This window comes from Malurus melanocephalus, unplaced genomic scaffold, assembly GCF_030028575.1.
Source record: "Malurus melanocephalus ecotype Western Australia unplaced genomic scaffold, MMel_1.1 scaffold_1, whole genome shotgun sequence".
NCBI lineage: Eukaryota > Metazoa > Chordata > Aves > Passeriformes > Maluridae > Malurus > Malurus melanocephalus.
Window position 1 is genome coordinate 2279189 of NW_026623233.1, and position 25624 is coordinate 2304812.

A 25624-nucleotide genomic window follows, 5' to 3' on the forward strand; every position below is an offset into this window, starting at 1 on the left:
TGCTGGAAGAAGAAGCTGGAAGCTGATGCATACCAGTAATTCTTTCCTAAGTGCTASTCTAGTCATTACAGTAATACTGACCTCCTTGCCAGCTGACAGGAAATGTACAATTTTGTTCTATTTCTTTTGAGATTGTGAGACTTTTTTGAGACTGAGACTTTTTTAATGCCGTTGATGAACAGCATCTAAAGGGGTATAATTAAGCGAGTGTTTTCTATTTCCATTCCCTCTTTAAAGCTACTAAGCTGTTTTTTGAGTGGCACTGAGAACCTTTTACTTGAGAGGTCTGTTGGTGGCATTGATACAGTTATACAGAAGCAATTGGTCATTTTAGTTGCTTTTTCCTATTCCCTTTTGGGACTTTCCAAAAATTATCTGCAGGACAATTACTTTGAGGACATCAAGTAAACTAGCAAGTGGTCCARCCAAACTAGTGAGTGGTTCTGGATCCTTGTCATGTGTGTGTGTGAATACATACATGTTTGTGTGTGTTGTCAGAGCACAGCCATAGCTGGGGAGTAAAAAAAGCATTTGCCATTCATTTAATGAGATTACTCAGCATGGCTTTTCCCAGGATCAGGAGCTCCTTCAACATTGTATAAATCAAATACCACCCATATCTCAGGGCTGCAGGAAACTGGGACTCTAAGGAACAAAGGCACTCTACAGTGACARCTCAGAAGGACAGCCTTTCATCTGCAGAGTGAGCATAAATTTGATACTGGGTCTCCTGGCTGTTGTGCAGCAGCAGCACAGGCTTCAAATGGTATTGCTGRTACAATGCACCCCTTTGCTGCTCTTAATTTCTCAGCTTAAAGTAAYGAAGTTTTGCCACAAAAAGTGTGATTACTAAGAGCTGTGAGGCAAATTTACATGGATGTGGATAATGTTTGGTTTTGTCTCAGGTCTTTAAAAAGCCTTTGATGTRTAACATTTTTAAAGGATGTAAATGCATAGATGAAGCTGTTTGAGATCACCAGGATTTATTATGGTATGTTTCTGCTAAGTAACATTTTCTTAAGAAAGAAACCACATGTGGACATGTCTCTGGTAAGCAGAGACATAATAAAGCATTACTGGCTCTTTACAAAAAAACACCAATTTATATGAATTAGGAAGTCCTCAAGAGAGGTTAGGTGGAAACTTGTCACCTTAGTATTTAGCTTTATTAGRAAAGACTAAAGACTAAGACTTTATATCTCATTGCAAGGAAGGGGTGGTACATCACTGCACAGGCTGGGTTGGGCTCCCAAACCCTTGGATGTCTTGGGGGCAGAACAACTGCAGTTTGTAAACCACTAAATACAACTCTCTACTTCTTTCTCTTCTCAGTTGATTTTGCAGTTTTTATTTTGTGTCCTATTTTGTCAGGATCAGAATTTTTAATCATGCAGTATTCTGCACATGCCCTAACTATTTTGGGTTATTTGGGTAAATGCTGCCATTTGGTAATGCCAAGCAATCTGAGGAAAGGACTAGTAAAGTAGTTACTACACTCCTTGGTACAGTGAGTGTGAGAAGTTTAACCTTTTGAAACTTGTTAGAGTGTTGCAGTAGGAAGGGAGGATGGRTGGGATGAGCAGTTGGAAGGAYGGGSGTCTTTCACCCRCTTCATGCTCTGCCAGTTTAGGAARGCAAACWATTACTGTGTCAGAAAAACTATGAATAAAATACAGAAAGGTTTGTTATGTCAAGCAGTCTGGCGTTAAGACTTAGTGCAGATTATTGCTTCTGGTTCTCAGGGACTGTCCTCATGCTTTTCACATGTAGCATGGGCAGAACTATCCAAATCCAGCCCACTCAGTGGTGTCAGCTGGAAAGTAGTTGCTTTGGGATCATTCTCCTGCAACTTGACTCAGTTTCCTGTGTCTCCTCTTGGATTTTTGACTAGGCAACAATAGAAATTAAGCATATTCGAAGATATTTACTGGTAGCAAATTTGGCCATACAACTGATTATTGAGCACCTAAGAATAAAAAAGAGTATATGTTAGATTCTCCATTTTCTCTCTTTAAAGTTCATGAACTTGTTAGTTGATGCAGTTCTAATTTCTTAGATTCTGAAACTCCTTTCGTAACTGGAATAAAATCAGCATATCTAGAGAGCTCACATCACTTAATACTAAAGATAATCTCAAACAGGTGAAATGAGATGGCTTTAGAGATGGCCATTTTTTTCTGTTGATTGCCAAGGGACCCTGCAGAGACCCTTTCACAAGAATGCCACCACGTGCATTTAGGAGCCACTGTGCAGCAAGAGAGAKGGACTGGATTCTCATATTTTTCTRTTGGTAATTTGCTACCAGGTACTTSCAGATTCCTGTTCTGGYTTRTGGAGCTGAAGAATGCTCCTAAAGACCATTCTACTAGAGGAGAACAAGAGCCTGATACCCCAAGCTGTGGTGGCAAAAGCATGCCATGAAAATGTCCCCACTCCTCTCAGAGCAGGACTCAGGGTCTGGCAAAGGCCTGTGTGAGGATTCTGTTTCCAAGTGAAGTAGTCATCCTGCTGGYTCCCATTTTATTATTCTCAGGCCCAGGAAGCCTGAGCTGGGTATTTCCTCTACCARTGACAGAGGTTTCTGTCAGAGGTCCAAAACAGATAATGTTCAGAGTGCAGATGTAATTTGTTCCTTATCTTCCACCTTCCAACAGTTCACAGCTAATTTCCCCTTCTAATGACCTGATAAAATCTTGATTTTTAAATACACCATTGATCTTAGGGAGTTCAGTGTACTGAGAGTACAGCAGACATAAATTAGAAGAAGCTTTTCAGTGTTAGACAGGGTTTGGTTGTTTGGGTTTTTTGTTTTTTGGTTTTGGTTTGGTTGTTTTTTTTTTTGTTGTGGTTTTTTTTTGTTGTTTGTTTTGTTTTGTTTTTTCAATAGCCAGAATCTCTTTATATKTTTTTTGCCAATCTGCAGAATAAAACTCTGACAACATGTGTTCATTCCTCTAAAAAAGTAAAAAAACACTTACAGGCTTTTTTGAGGATCGCATATGAGGACCAGGGAACAGGACAGTGAGAGGTTACCTCTGCATTTTGTAATATCATTAGAAATGGAAGGAGCTTTTGTTCATCAAAGATGCATCTTGCAGGTAGTTTCAGTTCAGATATCTGTGTGGCAGGTGGATCACACCTTCATACCTGTACTGGTTCCTGGGACATTTGSTGATATTTTAAATGTTCTCTTTGTTAAGAAATAGACCCTAGTGTTCTTCCTTGAGAACTTAAATGTCATTATCTAGATGAAGACATGATTATGAACTGAAGTTGTATCCATGATTCCCTTTACTTAGCTGGGGGAAAGGAATTCATAGAACAACTTGGTGGGTAGAGAATGCTATGATTTCTTTCAGCCACMTCCTCTGAGAACCTGCAGTAGCTCAACAATTCCCGTGTTTCCAAGCTGCACTAATGTATCTGTGTGTGTGACCACTTGTGACTAGAAAGAATGCATTGGAACACATAATTTCTGACAATTTCTATTGCTGTTTCATCTATGCTAAAAATCAGGTGTACCATGTCATCTAAGCTGAGGATATGTGAGAGATTCCCAGCTCTACTGTGCAACCAAAGCCTTACAAAAACTGGTGGGTTAGGGTTGGTAAATTTTACCTTCGTTTTGTTGTGGGGTGGCATCTGTATCTAGGAAGGTCTTAGATTCAAATGAGTGAGAAAAATAGAATGGTGTGGTATACAGCAATTTGTCTCTTTTGGTAAGTTTTTGAGTTTGCTCCAGTTGTTTTCCATGCTGCCAGCAGCCAGACCAAGATGTGATCTCGGTATTTGTTCTTACAGAGCTATGATGTACCCCAGAATAAATAGCAGTTTCTCAAATGAAGAGTGCAAATTCAGTTGAGAAGGTTTTTGGAACAGACCTTCAACCATAAATTTAATTGGAGGTCAATGCTTATTCACATGTGCTAAAGATTAAACAAGTCATTGCTTCCCTTCCCCTGAAGAATTTTAAGGAAATATTAAATCTTGTATCTAAAGAATGTAAAGCTACAGGAGTTTCAAAAACATAAAATATAAAGGCCAAAAAGCATTCCAAGTATATAGTAGTATTGGTTTATGTGCACATGTGTAATATTGGGCCTAATATATTACTATATRTAATATTAAATCAGTAATTTATTGATTGCTTTGGGATTTACAGGACATGATCTTTTTTTTCTAGTCTGTTAGTTTTTGAGCCTTAGTTATTGTTTTAGCTCCCTTGAGAAGGAATCTATGATGTTGTGCCAAAAACCTTAATTCTGTGAGATGTTCTTGTCTCRCTGAATAACATAACAGGATTCATCTCTTTGAAAAGATGTTCTCCTGCTAGCATATGTTTCAACAAGAAAGAGACGTTGTCAAGGCTTTAYATCACTGCAAACAGCATAGCAGGTGTGCTTTTGTTGTATTGGTATTATTTAAATGTTGCAAACAACTCTCTCAACATTATGGAAACACTGCATGTAACTTCTAGACAAGGCAGATGATCATTCTTCTGTCAATGAAAATGTATGAACAGGATGAACTTTAAATTTTCTTTCATGCTGAATATTTGTTTTTGCATATCAGGAGSTGTTGAACAGACACTATCCTTTGAATATTTATTAATTCGCACTGCTTTGATAAAAGCCAGTGGGAAAACAAGTATTTGCTTGCTTCAGGGTGCGTGCAGCTTGCTTTCTTTACTGCTACAGAAGTTTCCATTAAATATTTCTAAAGAAAAAAATCKGAGGTTTGATTATTTGTTCTTTTTRCACTACTCACACAAGCTACACTATTTGGATGAATGTTTCACTAGTTGTGCTGCTGGCAATTGCTAGCATCATGAGCACTCACAGATTTCAATATCTGTGCTGCAGAAGGTAAAATCTGTGATGGRCTAGGGACAACCTGGGCTATGAAGGAGTTCATTGATTTGATCGCCTTTGAAATGCTGATTGAATGGGATGTGGAACAACCACATTAACTTGTTGGAAGGAAAAGTTGTTCCCAAGACAATTTTGCTTATATCCTAAAAAAGGATAGAAAATGTCAAAAATAAAAGTATTTTCTTCTGGTTTGTTAACAGAACAAATTGAAAGCTGAGGACTTTTTTAATAGCCTACAGATGGGTTTATGACAAGAAAAAAAAAATTAATTTTCCTTTTATTGTGCACTAAGCAGAAAAATGTTGCCACTTTGAAAACTACGGCCATATATTATGGTAGTAACCTGCCTAAGCACTTCATAGATTACTTAGGAATARTGTGTGTATTGTCTGTAATTCCTCTTGTACTAGAAACCTAGGATACATACATATATGGACACACACATGCATGCACAGCACATTTTATTGCATTTAATATTTACATACTTATATTTTGTATTAAAAGTCTTTTCATACAATGGCAGTTTTATTAATTTTGTTTTCTATCAAGAAAGTTGGCAAGTGTTTTCAACAAAAATACTTAATCATCAGGTGGTYAGTCTTTAGACCAGCCTGTGGTCTGGTGTCCATCCTGTATAGGGGTTTGGAGCACCAGGGTTGAAATGGCCTTACTGGAGCAGCCATTCCAAAGTAGCCTTAACACAGTGAAATGTTAGAAAACATTACTAGGAAGATGCTATTCAAACCTGCTTCAGCATAGTTTGGCTGTAATTGACCAAAGCACTGTGAACTGTGATTTTACTAGATAGAATTTTCAAGGAATTTTGGAACATGTCACTCTAACTCCTTTGCCAGTGCTATTTTTTGTAAGATGCTTAAAATGTCTAGACTGGCCTACAGCTGCTGCCTCCTAATGGCACTGAATTCACTATGATTTAAAATTAAATGAAACAGCTTTAATTCATGTCATGAGCCCTACCTTTACAAGAGTGCAAAATAAAGTTTTGYAGGACATTGTTTTCCACTGCTTTTCCATTCCTGGCAGCCTCTGTTCTCACCTTTCCTGAAGGTTGTAGGACCAACTGGAGTAGAAAAAGAGCAGGAGACACTGTGTGGCATGCTGAAACATTGCCTGCTAACTTTACTGTAAGAGCTAGGGATTTATTCAGTGTGGGGAGAATTCTGCAGTGTTGTACTGACAAAAAATGATGTCAATATACTAGAATTTTGGCCACATTCATTTATAAGTGTAGTTTTATATTTGTAGTGAGTTGACCCTGGCTGGATGCCAAGGGCCGACCAAAGCCTCTCTGTTACTCCCCTCCTCAGCTGGGCAGGGGAGAATAAATTTAATGAAAGGCTTGTGGGTCAAGGTAAGGACAAGGGAAAATCACTCACCAGTTAGTGTCATAGACAAAATGGACTCAGTTTGGGGAAATTAATTTAACTTTTTACCAATCAAATGAGGATAGGGTAATGAGAAATAAAATACCTTCCCTACACCTGTCCTTTCTTCYCAGGCTWAATTTCACTCCTGTCCTTTCTKCCTCATTTTCCCCAGCCACGCTGGGAGATGGGGAGCAGGGGTTTCTGTCAGTTCATCACACATTGTTTCTGCYRCTCCYTCCTCCTCAGATGGAGGACGACTCAAACTCTTCCCTGCTCTGGTGTGGGGTCCCTCCCATTGCAGACAGCAGTTCCTACAAGAACTTTTGCAACGTGAATGCTTCCCACAGCATGCAGTCCTTCACAAACTGCTCCAGTGTGGGTCCTTTCCACAGGGTGCAGTCCTTCAGGAACAGGCTCATCCAACACAGGTCCCTCACAGGGTCACAAGTCCTGCCAGGAATCTGCTCCAGCGTGGGTTTCCCACAGGATCACAGGCTCCTTTTGGCATTCACCTGCTCTGGTGTGAAGTCCTGCAAGGGCTGCAGGTGGATCTCTGTTCCACCATGACCCTCTGCAGACTGCAAGGCCACAGCCTGTCTCACCATGCTCTTCACCATGGCTTTGTGCAGAAAAATTCATGTTGCCAGAGGTTCAAATGGGAGACAGAGGAATCCTGTAACTTTATTCATGAACAAAGAGCGATTGGCCATTTCTCAATGGGCTCTCTCACATTGCTGGAGGACACAACCTCTTTTCATYCTAATTTTCCCAGCTGCATCACCMTCTCCCTTTCCCCTCTGGCCAAGGTACTTGGAAGGTGCAGATTTCCCAATTCACCTATATATGTCCCCCTGAGTGTGCACACACATACACTCACCCCCACTTTGTATGACATAGCTCCGTTAAAACTTTGTTTTCCCTCTCCAAGTTCAGGAATTTAGCACAGCCTTGGGTGAGCAGCAGTCGATGTCAATTAGTAACGTTTTCTGAAACTGATAGCTTCTCCTGTTATTCCTCTATCTACAAGTCCCTGGCCTGACCTACAAGCAGATTCACACCCTCTGTTTGTGAAGACACATTCATCCTATTTCTTTCAGGTTGCAGGGAAAWCTGCCCCTGGAGCACCTCCTCCCACTCCTTATTCACTGTCCTTGTTCTCTGAAGAGCTGTTTCTCACTGCCTTCTTCTGTGGCTGCAATTTTTTCTCTGCAGTAAATTTTCCCCTTCCTAAATCTGTGATCTCAGATCTATTATCTCACTGTTGCTGCTGGGTTGTGTCTTGGCAAATGAAGGTGTTACTGCCACCTGGAAATATGTCATGCTCATAAGCAGAGGTGGAGGGATGCTAATTCCACTAGTGTTAGTAGAAGTCTTGCAATGAACTAGATTGATGTTGGGATTTCATTTAGTGCATGTTTACAACATAGTGCATAACTAATCATTATGTGCCTGGGGARATGTCACAAATTCAAAGTTCTTTAAGTATATTTTTGTTGTTTAAATAACATTTGTTTTTACAATCACTGTTATTTTGATACCTGCTCTTAAAAGTGCCTCCTGTGGGTAGAAAAATAATACTTGTCATTTCAATGACATTTTGGTAATAGTATAATTTTCTGCCAGTAATTCCATATTTTTGCAAATAGGAAATTGTGTACTTGAAATTCCTCCTTTTCTTTCTGTGTCTGCAGGCTATGTGTCTTTCAATTTTTGAGTTAGGTTGAATGTGGAACACAACCGTAGGCATATATATATAAACCATGCATATTGTGTTTCTGCCTAGGCTTTCAGTTTTCTGTAGCTATGGATTCTCTATCATTCTGAAGGGGAAAAAAAAAACCAAAAAACAAAAAAACAAAACCAAAAAAACCACCCAAACTCAATATGAAACCTTAAGGCAAGGAGCAGTGAGTTTGAAAGATTTTGTAGCTGGATCATTAGCACACTGATCTGTACTTCAGGCACCTATTTAGAAATGAAAGCAGAATTGCAGTGGATTAAAGAGTAATCATTTGTCCAGAAAAGACAGCCCTTCTTTGGTGAGGAGCTCTCAAAGGATTCATTATTCAGTCCCAGATGTGGTGTGTTTTGACTTTCTTGCATCTGCGAAAGAAAACAGGGAAAATGTAATTTTTTTTTGTTTTTATCAGTGTTCTCAGATTTGTTTACCTTGGAAGATAGGCTCTTATTCCAAGACGTTTACAGTCTGAGATCAGATTTTGGCACCCTTGTTCATACTGAATAGCATTAGTTAGGGCTGAGCTGCTGCTCATTCAGGTCAGATAGATTAGAGTTAGTCATCAATTGAGATGGTGGAATTTGTGTAGAGCCCCAAATGGTGATTCAAACATCTTTCCATGTGGCAGTGATGCAAATGTTTTTCTGCTGCTTCTASCTGTTTATCTGCACCTCTCTTTTATAGGAGTACCATAAAGAAGCCTTTGCTTTAAAAAAGTGCTTTAAGAAGGAAATGGAACGAATGAAACTGGCACATAGAGAAGCAGAAGGGATTTTGTAGGGAAAGATTAGCATAGACGAAAACCTTGTATTCTGAACATGGTCCTAAGAAACAAACCTGAAAGGCTGRTGGGTTTTCACAGGACTGCCAATAGATGAGCAATGATTAGTTTGTCTTTTTAAACATTGTCTCCTGCCAGCCCCAAATCCCCTTCTCCCTTTTTCAGTGCAGCATTCAGCCTGCAGGATAAGTGGATGATGAGGTAGACAGTTGTGGTGTGGAACAGATTCAAACAATGTGAATGAGATTTTGATCTTCTGGGACTTCTGTGAGAGAGCGAAGAGGAGGAAAGAAAAACTGGCCCTCATTTGCTGAAAAGGCTTTAATCTCTTCGATGCTGTATGGCCATGGCTGAGAGGGGAGTTGTCTTCCTGCTTATATTAAATTTCCAGACATTTAATTTTGACCAGATGCACCGTGCAATTATGGCAGCTGATGGATAGCTATAAATGAATTAGTCTTTGGCAAACTGAACTTTATTTCAAATAAGATCAGCATCACGGAAGATACRGGAAAGCAAATTTTGTGATGGGGTCAGTGCATTTTTTAAATGCTCAGATTTCTTGGCAGAATAAAAGGACGCATTAGTGCAGAGAGGCAAATTATCCTAATTTCTAAGCATACCTCTGGAACAGACGCCTTGCTCCTCTTCCCACACAGCAAGGCGGACTAAATACCAGTGGTGAAGGCTGAACCTTGCCTCTGTTTGTTGAACTTTCCTTTTTGCTTTGGTTTGTGTTGGGGTTATAGGTAGCATTCCTGTCGCTTCCACTGCTCTCCCAATACTAATTGTCATGAAGTACAGAAGATTCAAGCATGCTTGGTTCCCAAGGCTGCTAATGAGCCCTGAGCTTTTCTCACCCTTAATGAATCAAGGTTTGTTTGTGGAGGATTCTTGTYCTTCTGTCCTTTTCCCTGGCCAGGGGAGGAGTCAAGAGTTCACACAACTGAACAATKACTTTACAGTGTAAAGACGGTGCAGCTGTGCCATCGGAAGCCGTCCTCAGTTATGAGCAACAAAGCTTAAATAGATTGTACTGTGAAGAGGTACAGCTCTGTGAGTGTGAAGCATAGCTTTTGCTTCTGCTCCACTGACCTGTCTGCTTGCGGCAGTGACGGGCCCTTGACGGGAGCTTAGGCAGGGAGAGCCGCGCAGGGCGACTCTTTCAAAACCACTCTCTGTAACACTGAGAGCAGGAAAGGAAGCAAAATGAAGTTTCAGTTTATCTCTGATGGGGACGTACTGCTGCCTTCTCAAAAAATCCCATGCCCTCCATTCACAAACCGTTGATTCTAGTCCAAATCCACTTCAGGGGTTTAATAAGGTCACTAAAGCAAGCCATAGTTCGTATGTTTTATCTGTAGACAATACTCACAAAAATGTGGGTACTTACACAATCACACACACAAACTCCTYGGCAAATCACACATTTCAGTATCTCACTACCTTTTATTATCTTATTGTCTAGAGGCTTTTCTTGTGTTACAAGTTAGGATTATCACAAATTTGGGCTAAACTACTGGCATCTGCTCAATTCATCTTCATTTAGGCATTTCAGTTACAACACTATGTGCTCCTCTGGCTATATTAATTTTACTACACACATATATGTGATACACTTTTTGGCATATGTATACAGGTATACATGAACAAAAATATGGGTGCATATAAATACAGCTGCATGTGTTCTTGAAATACATAGGATATATCAGTATCTGACATATATCATACATTTATGTAGGACATCATGTGCTTCCCCAGAAACATTGTTCCTTGTGTTTATAGCCATACATATCTTTGCAGAGGTAAACAGACATGTACTCTGAATGCTGTGTTATTGGTATAATAGCAAGTGAAAATTTCAATCTGATAAAACTCTGTTAATATTACTATAGATTTTAAATTTAAGAGTTGTAATACTCTGGACTAATCCTTGCACAATGCTATACAAAGGTGAAAGGTTTTWAAAAGTTTTACTAATAGATGAATGAAGTAAAAAGCAGAATCTTCAAAAGAAATCTAATTTTGCTGTAATGAGCTGTTTGAAGGTCATCATTTGGAGTTTTAATAATGCACAGAAACATCTGCTCTTTTCCTTGATTGCATGAGAAAGGGAAAGAGAAAAAAAAATTAAGAATATTTTGGTTTTTTTCATTCTTGAGTGAACAGATGGGGGGGAAATAAAACAGTTTAAATACCTTGATGTGTGTATGTTCAGGTTCAAAACTTTTGATTGCTCTCCCGCCCGGCGTGGTGGGTTGACAGACCAGGGAGCAGTGGCGAAAGTTGACAACCCCCCACGGCTGACCCCTCATGTTTTCTCTCGCCTAATCGAATTTTACGTGTGTTTCCAGATAGCTGATCAGCTTCCCTGGATTTCGCTGACGCCACAGGAAAGCTTTGCCTGAAGATGGAAACACTGGAGTCAGAACTGACCTGCCCTATCTGTCTGGAGCTGTTTGAAGACCCGCTGCTGCTGCCTTGCGCTCACAGCCTCTGCTTCAGCTGYGCGCACCGCATCCTGGTCTCCCACTGCGCCACCAACGAGCCGGTGGAGTCTATCACCGCCTTCCAGTGCCCGACCTGCCGCTATGTCATCACCCTCAGCCAGCGCGGTCTAGACGGGCTCAAGCGCAACGTCACCCTGCAGAACATCATCGACAGGTTTCAGAAAGCCTCCGTCAGTGGGCCCAATTCCCCCAGCGAGACCCGCCGGGAGCGGGCRTTCGATAACAACAGCATGTCGTCCTGCGAGAAGGTGCTGTGCCAGTTCTGCGACCAGGACCCTGCCCAGGAGGCGGTGAAAACCTGCGTTACCTGCGAGGTGTCCTACTGCGAGGAGTGCCTGAAAGCCACTCACCCCAATAAGAAGCCATTCACYGGCCACCGGCTCATCGAGCCCATCCCGGACTCTCACATCAGGGGATTAATGTGCTTGGAGCATGAGGATGAGAAAGTTAACATGTACTGCGTGACTGACGACCAGTTAATCTGTGCCTTGTGTAAACTGGTTGGGCGACACCGTGACCATCARGTGGCAGCTTTAAGTGACCGCTATGACAAGCTAAAGGTCAGTGATACCTATCAGTTTTTCTWGGCAAGCAGTGTGTGGTTGGGAAGAAAAGGACCCTTTGGTTGCACGCTGAAGTTCTCATTCGGGCAGTGGTCGGGAAAGGCAGATGTGTGATCTCTAATCATATGAGRTACACATATAGGTCTGTATGTGTGTTTACCATGTAAAAGGTGTCAGATTTTATTTAAGAAAAAGTTTCACACTCATGTTTGCCTTTCTCTAAGCTACCATAAGGAATATTCAGCATATTGYACTGTTTAGGGGAATTTTCTTATCTACCTGCAGCTTTATTCCTGGCAGCTGGCAAGGTTTAGTGCTGACTACACATACGCAGGCGCTGAGTGAWATGTCAGGCATTCTTTGCATACGCTTTGCTGTTGATTATTTTTCATTAGGTTACTTTCRTTGTGAAAAGCCCTTCACATCACCACTTCAGGAGATTCATTTATCTGTGCTGGCTTCAGGGATGCCAGCTGCCCGTCCAGCCAGGGAAGCCGAATGCCGGCTCTGCTCTTCCCACGCTGCCTCCCACCAGACTCATGGGCTGTGCAATCCTGGAAACAAAGCCAAATTKTTTCTGATCTTCTTGTGGCATTCCAACGGTTCAGCAAGCTCCTGGCACATCTCCTGCCAGGTAGCTGGGAGGCTCCAGCAGCCTGGCCCTATGCAGGATGCCCCGGGTGAGGTGGCAGTGGGCAGCCAGCTCTCAGGGTGCTCTGGAGGCTCTCCAGAGGCAGTCAGCAGAGGCAGAGCTCCCGCTGAACAATGAGGCCAAGGCAAGTGGTTTCACACTCACCTGGCTGTGTGTTTCTCTCCTGCTGATTCCTTGGCTGCTGCAGAGCCAAGGCAGGAATTAGGCATCTCACACTTGATCCTCTACCCATTCCCTGTGGACGGTCTGTGTGTGYMTGTGTGCAGCTGTGGGGGGATTTTTAAAAGATGGACTGCGATCAAGAAATCACAAGGATGGAGAGCAAGGCTTATCTGCCAGCCTTGCCAAAAAGAWTTTTTTTTGTGGAAAAGAAATAGAATTATAGGTTTAACTAATTTAAATACTTTCAGATTAAAGTGTGTGCTRCACACGTGTCTACGATAACTTTAGGTGATTGCTGGTGAAATCTGCATACACATTCTGTGTGGGCTTTGTGCCTCTATGGTATGCAAACATGCGGGTCATATTCCATGATTATATTAACATTATGAAAGACAYTTCTTTACCTGGATCTGATAACTTCCTTTCATCTCTTAAAGATTTTTTTATCTACCAGAGAGAAGATGTTATTTTTGCTATATTTTTCTGAACTAATTTGTTATTTTAATAGTTTAGTCTTTGATGACGTTGGCGTGGGCCATAAACATGAACAGGTGCATGGATTTACAGTGCTTTTTAATAATCCAGTGGGTTTACATCCTTAACAAGTGCTACTATTTAGTAACATAATAATGTGTTGGTTACCAACTTTATAGCAGTAGGATTATACTGCATAACATGAAAGACCTTCAACATTAAATACTGRATAAGCATATTTTTGAGGATATAAAAAAAATAGTAACCCTTTCTTGGCATTCATATATGTAGATAACGCACATGTTGAAAGAAGACTTTAAAAGGCATATCTTCTCCTTTGTGATCTCTGACTCAACACTGTATATAGTTAGGAAGAAAATTAGGGTATTTTTGCATGATCTATGTCTTTTCTGTGCAAAGATGACTAAGCAAACTTTGAAGGCATATCTCAGAAAGACAAGAAACATTTACATTGGATGTCACCCAGTTTAGCTAAACTGGCAAAAGCCTAGTGTCCTTGAAGACTAATTGAAGTACTACTTTAATGGTTAGCATAGACTTAAGCCAAATAACTTGTCTCAGAATGATAACTCAGCRTTATTTATAATATTTGTATGATTTTTTTGAAATGTGCAATTTCTTTGTACTCAAACTGTGTAAAAAAGTTTACACAGGCAATTATTAGTCTATGTGAAATCCTGTTACTGTCATCTTAGTCATGAAGCAGCCTATTTCATGTTGCTAATGCCAGTGATGACATCGGTCACACCAATTATGCCATATATATATGGCATGCTCTGGTCCAGGAACATTAGGCCAAGTGGTTTCCAAGCAGATCCAGCATCCATCCTCTGTTATAAGAAAGTAATCTGAAAGTAATGTCTTCCCTTTCCTCATTACCTCTCCTGTCATAGCAATTAGTTCTGGTTTATAAATGAATCTTAGAAAATGAAATTTTCAGCTCTGTAGATGGGCGTTTATCCCTCAGAAGTAAAGGAAGGATACCAGTGCACATTGGTGTTTGATAGCTGATGGGCAAAAATTTTGGGTCCATTTTCCACATTCCGGCCTTTTCTTCCTACTTCCTTAGGACCTCTTGAATCACTGGTCCTTCTGCTAACATAACATTAGGTATGACATTGCAAATGGTCCTTATTAACATAAAGGTAWCATACCACAGGCAAATTAAATATTGAAATTAATTAGAAAATCCCCACTTSAGGAAGTGGGTTGTTGCTTGCTATATTGCTACTTTGGTTTTTTTAATATACATGGGTTTGATATATAGGTTAACGGAATCTTCAAAAAAATTTCCAAAAGAATGAGAATGAGGTAGCCAATGGTATAGCGGATCAGTTAAAAAATACGTGGTTAATTTTATCTTTCAAAAAGAAAAGCTAAACCACTTGTGGTGACTCTCTTTTGATTTTTCTTTTCAAATCGACACACTGTTGGTGCTAACAACAGCAACTGGTGCTGTTCTGGGTGTTAAGCTGCAATCATTACTTACATTTTCTTGCAGTGGTGTTGCTAATGGTTTAAACAGTGCCTCATTAAGGATAGGACAAAACATGCCATTACAATCTATCTCCTTTTGTGGCAAAAATGAAGCTCTTTAATTAGGAGTTCTGTGCACTTGTCCAGCAGAGACACCTATGCTGAAGTGTGTTTAACATTCAGTGCAACAACAGTTGTGGACATCTCAAAATTAGAAAGTGTTTTCCTTTGGCACCTACATCTCCAGCCCTGAGAGGTGCTTTCATTTCTCAGCTTGTACTGGGGCTGAGGGGATTGAGGCCATTTGTGTTTCTTCAGGAGCAATCCTTTCTTGCTTAACTGCACAACCACATGATACCACCTTCATGTTCATTGTTGGTTTATTATTTATAGTTGTGCTTTGGGTTTTGTTTTTCTTTTTGAACTTGATCATAGGCAGATGCGTATTAGTAATGGAAAAAGCAATAAACCATGGCTAAAACAGAGAACAGGAAATRTAATGGTAATACACTAGATTTCTGAGGTGGTGGTCAAAATTGTGATAAATTAAAAATAATTTTTAGCAGCAAAAACAATAAGGGCTTTAAGTATAGAAAGAATAAATGTCTGTGCTTATGACACCTTATCAGCTCAAAGAAAATATGGCTAATTACTTTTTATATTGATTCTTCATTTTTTGTCTTGTTGCAATAAAAAGAAAATGACAATTTAAGCATCAATTTTTTTTTTCAGAAAGAATTAATAAAATTACCATTGTTTGTTGGATACATTTAGACTGATGAAAACGAGGAAAAAAACCTAATAAAATAAGATTTCTTTTGAACAATAAAGAGTATTTGAGGGAGAACAAACTTATAAGGCATGAATGGAAAGATGTCACTTACTTAATATTAGCAAAGAGTCGTGACGAGGTGTAACAAAAGAGAAAGAGAGATGGTGAAATGTATTTTGAAATGGTGTAAAGCCAGCAGAACACCATTAAAAYGAATTTATTTACTTGTCATATTTACTGAGAATTTAGCCTCTAACATATATTTCCTTGCCAAAAAATAGTTTGGGCACGATTTTTCTAATGCTTAGTCAAGAAAGATCTTTTTCTGACTCAAACTATTGGTTCACCATATTTTTATTTGAAATTTATTAATGCGGATTTGTTATGAGCATGTTTATGAAGCAGGGCAGCTCTCTGAATAGCACTCAGCAATACCAGAAACAAAAGGAGCTTCTTGTTTGTCTGGTTTTCGGCTAGTTTTAGTGATAGAATCCATGACATCTATTTTTCCTACACTATTGATAGGATGCAAGAATTAACTACTCAATGTAACTACTCACAAATATTGAAGGAATAAGAATTGTTTCCACATAGTGAGGATTGAATTCAACTCCTATGAACCTTTGACTGTGTAAAGGTAGAAGACTTGGTCCAGTCCACAGWACTGCATAGAATACAAAAATATGTCTACTTCCCTGCTGTATACACACTCTKGACCAAAAACATTTTCATATTTAAATGACTTTGCAGATTCTGACCAAATATATGTTGAAGATTTCCAACTATTTTTATATGACATTATTTTATAATGTGAGCTTGACCATTAATTGATATACTGTGTACTGTGATATTATAAGAATCCAGCTCTTACAGACCTGTTCTCCTGCAAACAATGGGTTTAGCAATCCTGAAACATTGCTTTCTGGATTTCTTACCTATAAATATATCATGCACGTACACATAAATATATATAAATATACATTTATGCATATATTCATAGTGCTTGTGTCAGTATATAAAACCAATACTAACATTGCATAATACAATATGTTGGTATTTATGTCTATGTAGAGTTGTCTAGCATAAAAATATCGGTAATTTTTAGTAATGTCTWACTCAAAGAATATCTTGAATTTGAAGAAATATACATATGCCTGTGCTTTAAGTAAAAATGTATGGTTTCATATAGATGTGTAGGTCAGTAAAAGTAGAATTAATCGTATATATAAACTATACATTAATACATGTGCTTGCTACCTATTTTTACAATTCTATGCATATATCCTTTTTAGTAGCTGAACATTTTCGTATAGAGACTTTTAGTTTCTCTGCATAGCCTTAACTTTACTAACTTTCTATTTAGTGGAAGCTATATTAATAAAATCCAACTGATATGTAAAGACATAGTATGTCAGTGTAGTAGGGATATGTGTTATTAAACATTTGGATAAGTKGCACCTTCCTTTACATTGTACTTAACAGATTGAGAGTGTTACTTTCTGTAGTGCCAGTTAGGAAAGTTTAGCACGTAGTTAGAACATCATGTCCAACCCGGCAAAGTGTAGAACTCATGGACTTTCATTACTATTAGATTAGATGCATCTTGAGATTATTATTAGATTAGACACTGCTTGATAGATACTTTGGTGTATAAATTTTTTATGAAATTAAAATGATGAATGGTCACAGTGATTAGTATGGAATATTATTTGATATTACTTAATTATTTAACCCAGAAATAGATGCAAAGATATAAATAACTGGCCATGCTTCAGTATTTGCAAAGATCCAAAAATATGAAATTGTTGCRTGGAAGACAATTGATGTAGCGATAAATTCTTTTCCTACAATGGTTTTTCATCTGCACTTATTTTATTACATTTAAATATTACTATTAAGGCAGACTTTTGAAAATTCTCTCTTTAGTTCAGTGTTGTCTGAAATGTCTGTGGTTCCTCCATTAGGTATTTCTTTGGCAGAGTTTAGAAGGAAAACAAAAGGTGTTAATACAGAATACCAAAATTAGTCTTTTATGGGGGGAAGTGTGTATGTGCRTTTATTATTTTAGATGCATTTTGAAGTTCTTCATGTAAATGACTGTGGATAATGAATTGTGACTTTACAATAGTTTTAAGTACTATGTGATTAAGGGGTTTTATCTGTCCAAGTTCCCTTAAATAATATCAGCCATAGTTTTTTTAAASTTAATTTCACAAGTTTAATAGTTGGCAAGTTTTTCACATACTACTTACTTCCTTCAATTTTAATGGAAATGATGGTGTTGAAGGTTTAATCTATTCAGGAAGAACAAAAGAATTAAACAAAACTGTGAATAGTACAGCATTATTATTTTTGTTCTCATGACYCTGGTTTCCAAGGAAGCCAGACTGGAAGTTAAGTAAAATCTACTGTCATACTTTTCCATGGTTCTGGTCCAGACTGTTCAGAGAACAGATYTTAAGTCCATATTCAAGCTCTAAACTGGTGTATTGTTATGACTTCTTGCCTGACCATTTTTAATGTGTTTTTAGATAATATGATGCTTGAAAGTTGTTGGTGGAATATAATCCACAGCAGAGACTTCCTTGGAGTGACGAGTTATGTAGAAGCAGTAAATAATAAAGTGATAAATATGGATATTGAACAAGTAGATGAGTTTAAAAGCAAAAACCAAACTGTTCTACAGCACCAGACACATGTTTAGGAAATGTACTGTGCCTACCAGAGCAGCGATGTTATCAAAGTGTTGGTAACAGGAAAAGTAACAAACAAGTGGTCTTCCAAAGCAGAATATTTATGGGTTTTAGCAWAACAGTGCATTTTCTTGATACAGATAAATAGAATGAGTCTGTTAATTGTTTTACTGCTTTACCAGGGAATGATGAATCTAGTTTGGGGCATAATGCTAAAACCACTCCACATGGGTAGTAGGCTAAAACACACAGCCTTCAGTGTCATTGAGAGGTGTGTGAAGGGTATAAATATGTATGTCTATACTTTAAATATATATATTCTGAACTTATTTTAAAGGATAACTTCATTTGAGTGCARATATTTTTAAAAAATACTGTGGCAGCAAATGAATTTTCAGACAAATACGAAGGTTGTTAATAATAGACTTGAATAGGAAAAGCCCCACCCCAGAATCTGGATCTAACTATCTCCCAAAAAAGCATTGCAGAACACTTATTATTCAGATTTTTTTAAAGATTTAATTTAATATGTTAAATTGCTTAATGAAGAGAAACCCAAATTATTTTAGCTCTGACCAGTAATGACACACAATTATCAGAGCATGAACAAAGCATTTTAGTTCTTCATCCTAWGTTGAATATTTTTCATGACCTCTTTTTTTTTTTTTTTTTWACATTTTCTGATCTTAAAACAMAAATTTAGCAATCCCAGTATACTACTTTCAATTTTAGGCTTCACAAGTGTACATCTGTTATACTTTACTTTGGCCCTCTTCAGCAAAATGCACACTTCCTAGCAAAATGAAAATACTTGAACATGTCATTAACCTTACAGAGAGTTTATACCAAACAGAAATCTGGAAATTTCTGTTTGGTATAAACAGAAAAAACTGAATAGTCCATGGAAGAGGAAACTCCTGCAGAAGGTCACAGACTGAAAAGCTGTGTTGGGTTGCTAAAGTACACTTTAGATCAAAGCCTGACGTGGGTGATAAGATTGTGTGTGTTCATTCTCTCCCATCTGTGTTCACCTCTCCCCAAAACCAGTCATCCAGACCCCTGTCTCTGTTGGCATCCCTTGACTGTCCATGCAGGAAGCGTTTTCTTTTGCTGGGGAGGACATTGTTGCCCTCGAGAGCAAACACCCACATCAAGGACTTGAGGCAAGGGGAATCCTGYCCTTCACAGCTTTCACATATTTTTTATAATATTGCTCTCGTAAATCTATTCTCCAGTTGTCTCAAATCAGTGAAAAATTAAGGAAGATCAAAGAAAAAGGAAAATKAGTTCATTTTATCATAGTGTGACTATATTGAGTTATTCTTACACCCTCTGAAAACACATTCTTAAGTAATCATTGCCCTTTTACAGAACAAATGTTTAGYTGAAAGTGCATTGTTTTCAGCAGTAGAATGCTTAGAATATCTTGGTCAGATAATAAATTTGTAAAATATCACTGACTTTCTTGATGATGGGCCTTGATGGTGCCAGCAGGATTGCTTTTTTGATAGTCTTTTTTTTTTTTTATTTCCATGGGCTGGAGTGGAATTATTACTTTTTCACATATGTTCCTTTGTGTGCCTTATTGGTCCTATGCAACAGTTTACAACAGTGGAAGGGGAGCATCTACRGTCTTCTAAACTACCTCAGACCGCTTGTCCATAGCCTTTTCATGGCCCACAGGACAGTGGCTGAAGAAATCAAATGCTGAAAATTTGAAAGCCAAGGATGTTTTGATKGAGTAATATACAATATAAAATTTCATATCTCTATGAAAGTTGACAGCTTTTTTAAGAAAAAAGAAAACTAATATCTCTGTAGCAATTTGTAACTTTGGAATAGGCAGAGTTCCCCTGTGCTATCATCTCTACCACCCAGATCTGTCAATTACARAAATAGAAAACACATTATCTTTCGGTAACTACTGGAGGAGTGAAAACATCCTGTGAGAAGTGAGAGAAAAAGCTACGTTTCCGTGTTGGTTATATAGGTTAATGTTCCCTTGGTAAGAACCCAGTGCTTTACTCTATGACCAGCTGGAAGCTCCATAGGTTCCCACACTGCAGCAGCCCTCCCCCCARAACTCATTTCTGTGCTTCTGGAGATGTCCTGACTATTCTGAAATGTGAGAGTATAAAYCCAAGTTTGTAATTTGTTATGATGCTGTCAAACTTTGAAGGAGATAAAAGAAGAGCAACTGTTCACAACATGTGTGTCTTGTGGCAGAAGCATTAAGCAGACTCGTTAAGCTATAGCTAATGACAGCATGTGCAAAATTTATTTCCAAATTAAGCCATCAACATATGGAGATTATAACTCATTCAAACTGAATTTGAGCAATACCATACTAATAATAAGTTACTAAAGAGATGAGAACGTCATGATCAGTGTATGAATGAAGGTTCATCTGAGTAGGTATTTATAACATTTTATTTCTGGTCCAAAGACTTGGAACACATGCATGAAAGAAATCCCTTCAAAAGAATAATTCAAGTAACTATTAAARTACTGCAAACAATATCTGAATTATGTAGTTAAAAATAAAACCTTTATAATTCTCAATCCAGAAATACTTGTTTTCAATGCCTTTTCCAATGTAACAAATGGGTCTATATTCTGTAAACTATAGACAGAGAAATATCTGTACAGATAGGTAAGAAATGGAGAGAAGTGAATGCTTGAGAGTAAAAGTTCATGTGTTTTTCCAGTMGTCATGGTCCTCCTGGTCACCGTGTGATCATCCCTATGGTTCCTGCTTCCCCTGTGTAGGGGCTGCTGAGGCAGTGGTCACTGCAGGATGGCTCTACCGATGTTGGGGGTCTCCCATTGCTCAGGGTGCTCATCAGCATGGCAGGAGTGAGCTGCGTTTTGCTGTTAGAAAGCTGGCACTGAGGGTTACATCTCAAAACTCATTTCAACTACACTGAAAAATCTRTCATGTGAGGGATCTCCTGCACTGAGGCCCTTTTTTCAGCCTAAACGTCTATAATGTGCCCATTTACCCAAAGGACTCATGAGATGCCTGCTTAGGTCATGCAAACTTAGGGTGAATTTATATGATTATTCAATCTTTTCTTGCCTTCAGTATGGGCAAACACCCTGCATTTGATTACAGCCTTCAACTTCAAAAATATGCTGAAGTTTGTGGCGGAAAGGGCATTATATTAACCATGCAAAAATGTTTCACTCTCCTTTGAGCATTTCTTATGATCGTTCTTGAGGAAAAACTGACCTTTCCAGTCAAATCCACCAAAGAGAACAGGACCATGAAGCCTTTTTGTGTTTTTTACAGGTCTTTTTGCCTCTGCTGAATTATCTTTCTTTTCAGACTTGGTAGACACATGCTTTCTGAAATTTGGGTTCACTGAAGTTCTTATACAGGCAGGATGCTATTAATTACTGCAGTTCTTTTGGGCTAAGAATATTATTGGAGGAATCTTTTTTTACCTCTTTAATTTACTTGATTACTTCCAGCTTTGTTCATATTTATACTGGTTGAAAACCTTTGCCTGAGCATACAGTGAATTACTCTGAGTAATCCTGCCTCTTTAGGTTAATAATTTTCTGGTTATGTCTTTTGTTAGAAGAGGCTAGGTAAAGAGACTTCCAAACTAATAAAACATTTTTCTGAACAAATGAAAAACATTTAAATGAAGTCTGAATTTTGAGTAGTTTTAAATGGGTTCTTGCTCTGCCTAAATCATTTAGCATGCTCTCACTTGAAAGCAATGTAATTTTGCTGTCAAATAAGTCACTATTATGCTTTAGGAAAAGAAAAACCCAACAAATAAAACCAAATTGGAATTCTGATATTAAATCTCATAATATTTCATTTCAACAGTGAAGGCCTCAATTTTTACTGTATACAATATCAAAATAATTTTGAGTCAATTAGGAAGATATTTTAGTCTAATTTTTGCATCTATTGTGTGCAGAGTTGAGTGTTTTCAGTATAGGGATACAAGTAAATTGTTGTGTTACAGGTAAATGATTGTCACAAGTTACAAATTCAGATGTGGGAGAGATTATTTTGTAATGACTCTGATTATAGTTTGCAATGAAACTGTCACTCCAAGGAAGAAAACAACAGAAAGTACAGGGGAGGATGCTTGTTTGTTCGTGTAATTTGCTTTAAGGTTTTTTTTCTGGCATATTGTAAGCATGGTAAGAAGCTGAAGTTCAAGAGTGGAGTGCCTCACTGAATGACTCCTTCTTGCAGAGCAGATTCTGAATCTGCTGTCATGTGTTTTCCTTGGAGGAACTCATTTCCTTCCTGAGGAGGTCTGCAAGGTCAGGCAAATATCCGATCTTGGAAGCTGCGTGTCTCAAGGCTGCTCTCTCTGAGTCATTGTTTCTACAGAAAAATTTGTAGAGAAAGTCTGTCAGAAAGCCCAGAGAAGCYAAGTGCTTCCATAATTGGGAAGCTGTTTTAAACTGGGCGTGCCTSGTACAAGAGAATTGTTTTGAAGCTTTGGTGTTTTGTTTTCTAATACATTATATACATAACTTCAGTAYTCTTGTTTAAGATTCAGAATTCATGAAATTCTTTTCTAGTGCTGTGAAGCAGCATCATTTGGGTAGTGGGGCATAAAAGGTGTTCWGTACAGTCTTAAAAATTTGGCTCTATTACTGTTTTGGCTTTATATTATGTTTGAGGTATATAACAAATTCTGGCCTCAGGCAGACCACCAAAATCCCACATTGCTTAAACAAATGTTAATGGATTTTTAAAATTATTTGTTTATTGATTACTCATCATTGACAATTTAGGATTTTTCTTACTTATACTCTTAGCACTGGAGGTATATTATGGTATGTCTGAGCTGATTTAACAAACCTGCTGCCACCAAAAATTGTTCTTTCTGTTGTATTGCTCTCCCTGTCTTTCCTGCAGGCTGCTATGGCCCCATGGAAGCAGCTTCAGTAGCTGTGCAGCCCTTTGGTGAGCTGATTCCCTTTATTTTCTGCTGGCCATGAGCAGCCCCAACAGCGCAGCAGTGCAGGCACAGCTGAGCTGGGACCACTGAGTCTGCTCCATTTCTCCCTCTGTGCACCCAGCAGACTCCATGGACCCCACAAGTGAACTCTAGGAAGACTGCTGCCCTAGATGCTGGTAGTAGATGCACAATTTCCCAGCAGCTGTACAGTGGCTGGTTTCTGTGCATCCATTTTCCCCTTTCTGTAGCAGTTCATCCCTACTTCCTCCTCAGCATCTGTGCCRTGCCTGCTCAATCCCACCCTGAGCTACGCCAGCCCTCAAGAGCAATTAAAAGAAACAATTCTGCACAGTAAGTGAATAATTTCCTGGATGTCTAGCGAGTGGAAATTATGCACTGGTGGGTCAGACTTAGTCTTGTTCTGGCACAAAGTAAAGACAAGGATCTGACAGATTAGGACAGGAAGGAAAGTGATTAAATGAACTTTAAATGTTATCCTAAGGAAGGAGAAACAATTCCTCCTGTAGCCCTTAAGTGCATAAAAAAACGGGGGGTACAGCAACGTCTCTCTGTCCAGCTCTGTAAACCACAGACTGGTTAAGATGTACAAATGTGACAGAGCTTGAGGAAAGCTGAAAAGAGAAAGCTTTYTTTTTCCTTGTGGTTTTTAAGTGCCCAACAGTTACTTTTACCATTAAAATTACCAGCATCGATAAACAAATCAAAATAAACTAGAGAAACACAAGTGGTACTTATGTGTTTAGAAAGACTTGCTTCAGTAGAAAAATTCCCTGCAGCAGTTATGCCCCTCACATGACGTTAACATTCTGGCAAAAACTTCTAGTGTGAATCTGTGGCTTTTGTTTAGAATAGTGGTAGGAGAACAAATTTGATCTTAGGGGGTTTTTACAACCCAGCTGTGAATTTTGCCCGATGATTAGGCTTCTTGTCACCCCCTAACTTACTATAAATCGTCCAGAGATTTAAAAAAATTAAATAAATATTTCACAAAGCTGGTTTAAAGTTTGAGCTTGGAAGCAGTTGTAGAAGTCATTTGGTTTCGATTTCCTTGAGAACCCATACTGGATTTCTGGTAGGGATATAATACTTCTCTGCAGAAAAGATTCATCCATGAAAAATATGGGCAAGACTGAGGATTTGTTATTTATGTATTTATTTTGATTTATACACATGACTGGAAATAGTCCTGTAATATTCTTTGAAATATAGTAGAATGGATCTGTCTGGTAATTCCCTTTTAACCACAAACCAGCAGGAGTTCAACAGCTGAGCTGCAACAGGTGTAGATATATTTGATTTTTTARAACTTTTGTCAGAGCTTTCCCACTTTCTCACAGACTGCAGGATCAAATGGGCTTGGGAATCATGCTCACTAAAACAGGGCTATCCTAAATTAAATAAAGAGCAAATTCCAAAACACACCAGAGCTAATTCACCATTGTTTTCACCATAAACCATAATGAATCCTCATCAAATGAATGCAGCTGCTATAGTGCTGTATCCAAAATAATGTRATTAAATTGTTGCTTGGGGAATTTTAGAGTATAAATTTGGCAGAGACTCATTACTGGCAATTCGACAGCAAAGCATTTATAATCTTATCCAAAGAGGTGATCCTGTGTTCTGTCAWTCTAAGAACAGAGAGAGGAGAAACAGAACCAGGATGACAAATGGCMAGACCAAAATCTGAAACAAGAAACCGCAAGAACTTAAAGCTAATCCAAGCCATGCAGGAAAGCCTGTTGGGATGGCAAGGGGAGGATAGGATGAGAAAATGTGAATATATTACCTCAGAAAAATTCCCCGCCACTCTCTGCAGTGACAAGGTCAATAGGGAAAGAGGGTGCACCACAGGGAGCCTGCAGGAGCCACAGCTTTGCCACCATCAGGGTCAGAAGAGTCACAAACCCTGATCAGGCAGGGGTAGCTCTGGGGCCTCATGCCCAGAGCTGGCTCGTCCTCCCTGCCTGCTGCCTCACAAAAACATTCCCCCTCGTCCATCGGGGCATGTGGATGCTCAGCTGTAACAGCAACGACCTCCTCCACCTGGGGGAAAACAGGGATGTTGGCTGCTTGCAGGATGAATTCCCCAGAGCTGTCAGGATCCAGGCTGGCACATGGACATTCAACATAAACTCAAACATCTGTCAAAACTTCTGTGATGGACACCCCATTGTCTTTGCTCAGGCTGTTCAAGATCAAGCACACATTGAAGTGGTGAGAGTTGTGATGAAGTGATTACTACAATCAGCTTCTTGATTTCAAAACTGTAAAACTAAAACCGGCGTCACCTAGTCTCGTAAGAAAGCAGGTTGTATTTCTAATTGGTTTTAAAAGTGACTGCAAATTGAATTCTAATTTCAGGAGAGAGGAATTTGCATGTGAGCCAAATGTGAGCCTTTAAAAGTTTATGTTTAATAAACCTTAGCATGCCCATTCTAATTAAGCTTATATAAAATATTGCAGCTTTGAGCATACTTTAATTTAACAAYGTTTGTGTTCCTTTATATGCTAAGCAAATCTCCTGGGGTTGTGTCTCCAATATCAATATTCAGTATTATGGCT

General features: G+C 38.8%; 1 protein-coding gene across 2 annotated transcripts in view; it reads left to right on the plus strand.

Annotated features, from left to right (window-relative positions):
- The window catches only part of MID1 (midline 1), a 230233-nt gene that overhangs the window by 125085 nt on the left and 79524 nt on the right, over nt 1-25624 (plus strand). For both annotated transcript variants that reach the window (XM_057389687.1, XM_057389678.1), the window contains exon 2: nt 11133-11848. In XM_057389687.1, coding sequence (XP_057245670.1) covers nt 11189-11848 — 660 coding nt within the window. In that variant the 5' untranslated portion in view covers nt 11133-11188. The remainder of the gene's footprint in view (nt 1-11132; nt 11849-25624) is intronic.